The 5901-nt window shown below is 45.1% G+C and overlaps 1 protein-coding gene across 1 annotated transcript; it reads left to right on the top strand.

Annotated features, from left to right (window-relative positions):
• Positions 1-981: 981 nt before the first annotated feature.
• LOC147636288 (receptor-like protein 51) lies at positions 982-2804 on the top strand. Its single transcript, XM_086801134.1, has one exon. It carries the CDS (start codon positions 1156-1158, stop codon positions 2650-2652), a length of 1497 nt encoding a protein of 498 aa, XP_086657260.1. The 5' UTR covers positions 982-1155; the 3' UTR covers positions 2653-2804.
• Positions 2805-5901: the final 3097 nt, after the last annotated feature.

Below are 5901 nucleotides of genomic sequence, written 5' to 3'. Positions count from 1 at the left end.
TTTGACGAAGATACAAATATGACATGTTCGAGCTATGACATGAGAAAATCAAGCTAGTGCAGAGATACAAGTTTAACTCAAATAATTCAAAGATAGGCCCTCATTTCCTACTGTTTTTTCATTTTCTTTGTCCTGTAACTAAGGCATGGACTAGCATGCTTCTATGCCGATTTCTGTGACAGTAAGGATTGGCTAGACTTCATTTGTGCTTGATGGCTTTTTAACAACTAAATGCTATGGATGACGGGGGTAACTAGATGGTTGTTATGCCAAATTAAATTTGATGTCGAGGGAAGTAATTGACCATAGTCAATGACATCAAATTATAGGTAGGCTTTGGAAAGGGGAAAAGAAATGAAGAAGACAATTCTATGCGTGTCCCGAATCTCCATAGAGGATGTTTGTGCGTTGGAGGAAGGGAGGGTGTGATGTTGTTGGGGTCTTTGTGCTATCACATTTGTCCTTCTCACGTGCAATGAAACATGCACTCTTTAACCATTAGACAAAGGTGTATAGCATAAGTGTGAAAGTAGATTGCTTCAAAATTCTACCAACCCTTTGGACAGTTTAGGAATAGAATGAGCTTCATTGTGTATGAAGTTTGAACACATCGAGGAATGCCCAATCGCTCTAATTGGGCTCAATGCTAAAAATCACTTTGGGTTCGGACACGAGGGTATTAACATGAGAGAGGCCTTTCACACGAATTCGTCCGACGGGGCGACCTCAGTGCCTCACGTATTTTAAAAGAGAGAACGCTAAGTTTGAGGTCCGTGTGTAAACAATTGGCGCCATTTTCGAAAACGTAGTACAGACTCCAGAGCCTCGTAACGTTCCTTTGCACGTGTGAACTGGCCACGTCAGCGGCGGCAGGAGCGATTGTCAGCTTGTTGGCAGCCACGTCAGTCATATGAACCTATACCTTGTAACGCGTAGGCCGATTTCTTGGTTCGAAATCTTCTTTCCGTCCCAAGACGCAACCGAGAGAAACAGCGCGAAGAATAACGCGCGGCCAAGCGTGCAGGGCAACACAGCGTTCTTGAAGAGAGAGCGAAGCAGAGGCAGAAGAGAGACAAAGGTATTAAGGCGCTAGCTACTAGTAATGATAAGAAGAAGTGGAGACAAAGCAACTCCACGCAGAGCTTGAGGTCGGGCATGATGAGAGTGATGATGGAGTCGAGCTGGCTATGGCGATGGCGATGGTTGTCTCTGCTTCTCCATGGTGTGTTGATGGGTATGGCTATGGCTATGGCTGAGCCTCTGTTTTTATCTCTAGTTCCAGCTCCTGCTCCTAGTATTTCACTACCATTTCACCACAACCATCATCATCGTGGGCATCATGATCATGCCGCGGCCATAGCCAGAGCTCCATCTTTGACGGCTTCACCACCTTCTGGATCTCCAACAAGCACAAAGCCTTTCCCTGCGGTGTCCGGGCCGCCGCCTTCTTCTTCAACGAACAGCAGCGAGGGGCCCCCGCTGGACCCCGCCCAGCTGTCAGCTTTGCGCTCACTGGGCATCCACGTCGGCTCGGATCCCTGCTCCTCCCCTTCCACGCACGACACTCTGCTCTGCGACAAGGCCGCCCCCGAGCGCCACGTCATAGCGCTCCACCTCCAGCTGTGCGCGCGAGACACTGTCCTCACAACGGGGGCCCTCGCAAATCTGGAGACCCTAGAAGCTCTCTCTTTCTTAGACTGCCCCATGCTGCCGGCCCCGGTGCCCCCAAAGCTGCTCTACACGCTCACTTCACTCACTTGCATCGCCAGCTTGGGCACCACCGCCGACACACCCAACGCCCCTGCCCTCTCCAGCACTTGGCTGAGCAAATTTCACAACTTGTCCCAGCTGGCCGTCGCCGATGTACACGTCAACGCCAGCGGCCTAAGCTTCATCATTTCAAAAATGAGGCATCTCAAGCAGCTGAAGTTCTCCAACACAAACATCTCCGGGGTCTTGCCAGTGAACACATGGCCTCGCAACATAACATCTTTGGACCTAGGATTTAATGCTATCACAGGAAGTATACCCAAGACCATCAGCAAGCTTGACCTTCTCCAAGAGCTTGACGTGGGCGACAATCTGCTCACCGGCCGCATCCCCAATGTCTTCACCAAACTGAAGAAATTGCAAAAGCTCGTATTAGCCTCTAACGCCCTTTCTGGCCCACTCCCCTCCTCTCTCACCAGCCTCTCTTCCCTTATCTACCTCGACCTTAGCAACAACAAGCTCACCGGCTCCCTCAGCGACGCCTTCAACAACATGAACAGCTTGAGATACCTTGATCTCAGCCATAACCATTTTACTGGCCCCTTGCCCTTCAACCAAACCTTCTTGGACAAGCTCAACACTCTCAAATTAAAGGGCAATTTGGGCATCTGCTATGATCACTCGACCTTGAAATCTACCTTCTTAGGTGGGATTTCGGAGTGTGATAACTCGGGCATGCCGATTGTGCCTTCTACTGAGTCTCAAGCCCAGCCTCCCGGAGAAGCATTTGCCCCATCTGGGCAGTTTACAGAAGGATCTCCCACCCATCACCGCAGAGGCCCTAGAACAATTGTGGCAGCAGTAGCCATAACACTTGCGGTCATTGTTGTCTTCATTGTTGTGGTGGTGCTCATCTCAAGATGCAGAGATAGGAAGTACTAGTTTCTCCTTTTCTCATATCCATGATGATAAATTGGAACTCAGAAACGGCGCTTGCGTGCTTGCAGGCATTATGTGCTCACCGCCGGGCTACGAAGTGACAGTGCACAAGCTTCCCACAAGAAAATATTATTAAACGGGTATATTTTATGTGTAAATCTGGACTCTCCCTTCCCCTTTTGTGCGAAAAGGTTTTTAAGAATTATGGCCTTTTGTGTATGGTAATCAGTGATTAAAAAAAACGTCCTCTAGTGTGATTTAAAAACCAAAAGCGGTTGTAATTTTGCCAAGCCTTGAATTTTAAAATTTTGAAATTTGATCAACTGTGCATTTTTTCAATAAAACCAGGTTGAGTTTGAAAGTCGTCCTTTTTTTTGTCGACCGCGAGTTATTCAAGTGGTAAAGGAGAGTCTCGAGGTCATGGGTTTGATCGAGGTCATGGGTTTTTAACTATGCATTTTTTCAATAAAACAGGTTGAGTTTGAAAGTCGTCCTTTTTTTTGTCGACCACCACGAGTTAGTGGAGTGGTTAAGGTGGTTCTCGAGAGTCTCGAGGTCATGGGTTTGAGCCCCCCCTTTGCAAGCAGTGGCATGTAGGGGGGGTGTGTTGTTCTATCTAATTCTAGCCAAACTTTTAAAAATTGAAAGTAGTCCTTTTTTTTCATTGGGAGAATTATATGCATGTACCCATGCATTGGCCCATATCTCCAAACTTATCATTAGTTTTGAACAGGCTCGAAGATCCCATACCTGATTTGGAGGGCATGCGTCCTACACCACGCATGAGGGCTTGCGTCTCAACGAACCAAGCAAAGAACACTCTAATTGTCGATTAGCACAACACTACGGTTGCTAAAATGACACGATGCCACTATTGTTAATGTACCCAAAGATGCTTTCTTGTTAACTAGGGACAAGAAAAATGGGCCACTTTGGTCTCAATCACACTACGATGAATTTTGTAAATAGATATAAAGAAGGTTTTAGTTGGGTCAACCATTGTCTAAACCAATTATTCAAGACGGATAAACTTGTTAGAGAATCGTCTGCAAACAAGTATGGTTAAAAAGAATCATAAATTAGACCTAAGGAGCACATTTCCTTGGCCCAACAAATCAAAACCAACATTGAACAAGACCAAAAAATTATTACAGAATCTAACATCCATGTGTATATACAACTACCAAATTTTCCAATCCCTAAAAAGCAATGGCAACTTTTGCAAACAAGTTGCGTTGATTGCTACGAGCCCAAGCAAGAGATTTAAACAAGATGCTCTGCTTGCTACTTTCTAATCCATCACGCTACCGCGTGTGATTACACACGCATGAGAAATTGATGAAAAATACAAGTATGTATGCTCATGATCAGTTTGTTGTATGGTCACACACTTGCGCTTTTCCTAAGCACACACATGCTACATACTTAGGACTTATGTCATCATGTGTGTGTCTCACACACACCCACACACACATACACTTAAAGTGTGTGTGAGGTTACTTTCTCTATGAGAACCTACCCCAAAGTGTGTGTGAGGTTACTTAAAGTGTGTGTGAGGTTACTTTCTATGAGAACCTACCCCAAAGTATTTTTTTAAATAAAAAAAATATGAAGGCTCTAAGACCTTATCTTGATCTTGTGGCGCACTCATGAGGCAGCTGCTAGGCATGAGGCACGCTCTTGAGGTAGCTGCTAGGCGTGAGGTAGCTACTCGTGAGGTAGCTGCTAGGCGTGAGGTAGCTACTCGTGAGGTAGCTGCTCGTGAGGCAAATGCTAGGTGTGACGTGGGAAGTCGCTTCTACTTTGCAAAATGAATGCCAGCTACTGCACTTACACATACAAAACCCACCCAGTGAGTGTGCTCCCTTTTGCAAGGTGAGATGACAGACTTAGGGCTCTTGTATTATTGTTTGGGGATTGAGGTCTTACAAGAGTCTAACAAGATCTTCATTTCTCAGCAGAAGCATGCAACAGAGATCTTGAAGGCATTTGGTATGACAGATTGCATGCTAATAAGTACACTAATGGAGGTAAACACTAGTCTTTCTTCTGAGGACGCTTCACCTTTGGTTGACATCAATATGTACAGGAAGCTCATTTTGGGAATTTGATTTTCTTGTCCAATACTAGACCAAAAATTTTCTATGCACTTAGTGTATTGAGCAGGTTCTCCAACAAACCAAGGGAAAGTCATTGGAATGCAACAATGCATGTGCTCACGGACATTAAAGGTACCATTGTGTATGGAATTATAGACATTTTTGGTGATTCCTTAGTGGGATATTATGACTCTAATTGGGCTAGATATTGTGATACCAAAAAGTAAGTTTTTGGATATTACTTCTCACTTGGATTTGATGTGTTCTGTTGGATTAGTAAGAAGCAATCCGCATTGGCACTTTCTTTAATCAAGCAGAGTATAAGGTCACTTGTTTTGTTTCTTGATTCTAGCAGATATGGGAGTTCCAGTGAGGTTAACCATGACCTTACGATGCGAGACAATTAGAGTTGCATGGCCATATTGCAAAGAACCTTTTTTCATGCTCGCAACACGAAGCACATTGAGATTCAGTATCATTATGTGTGGGAGTTGATCAAGGATGAGATTGTGGAGTTGGAGTACTATTCTACGGAGCAGAACTGCAATGACATCTTCACCAAAGCTCTTGGGGGAAGGACCAACTCACTTGACATTTTCATGAACTTGGCATTGGGCCAAGAAACTTTTAGTTCATCTTCGGGTGGACATTGAGGTGGACATTGAGGGCAGGGGGTGTAAGTATATGTTCAATGCTTGCCTCTCAGTATGTATCTCACATTGATGTATGGTGCACATTCGTATGGCCCCCATTATGAGGAGAAGCCATTGGTGCACATATTTTAGTGGGAACCCAGCTTAGATGTTGGAAGGGGTCATAGTTGTGAGCGTTGATGGTTAGGAGATGAGGGGTACAAGCGTTAGCTGGGGTATGAGGACGGAGCCCCTAGCCCGAAAAGGTATATAGAATAATTCATGGAATATTTCCTTGGATACTAATTTCATCATTAATGGGCAGATGGTAAGTTGGGATGCATTATGGATACACGGGCGATGAGCTGCATCAATGCAACGTAGCCGCCCACGTCTTAGATGCATCCTCCGCACTACCTGTAGCACTATAAATGGACATAGTTGCCACCATAAGCTAAGGCATCGAATGCTTGTGAGCATATATTCCCTATACTCTTAATACAGCCTCCATCCAGAGTCTA

This window comes from Cibotium barometz, chromosome 8 (genome assembly GCF_041138505.1).
Source record: "Cibotium barometz isolate CiBa-2024 chromosome 8, ASM4113850v1, whole genome shotgun sequence".
Classification (NCBI taxonomy): Eukaryota; Viridiplantae; Streptophyta; class Polypodiopsida; order Cyatheales; family Cibotiaceae; genus Cibotium; species Cibotium barometz.
The sequence above is the reverse complement of the archived record's forward strand: the minus strand, read 5'-3'. Positions and strand labels throughout refer to the sequence as shown.

Bases quoted from the DNA above. Each gene is read 5' to 3' on its own strand.
- LOC147636288 (XM_086801134.1), top strand. From the start codon at position 1,156: ATGATGAGAGTGATGATGGAGTCGAGCTGGCTATGGCGATGGCGATGG.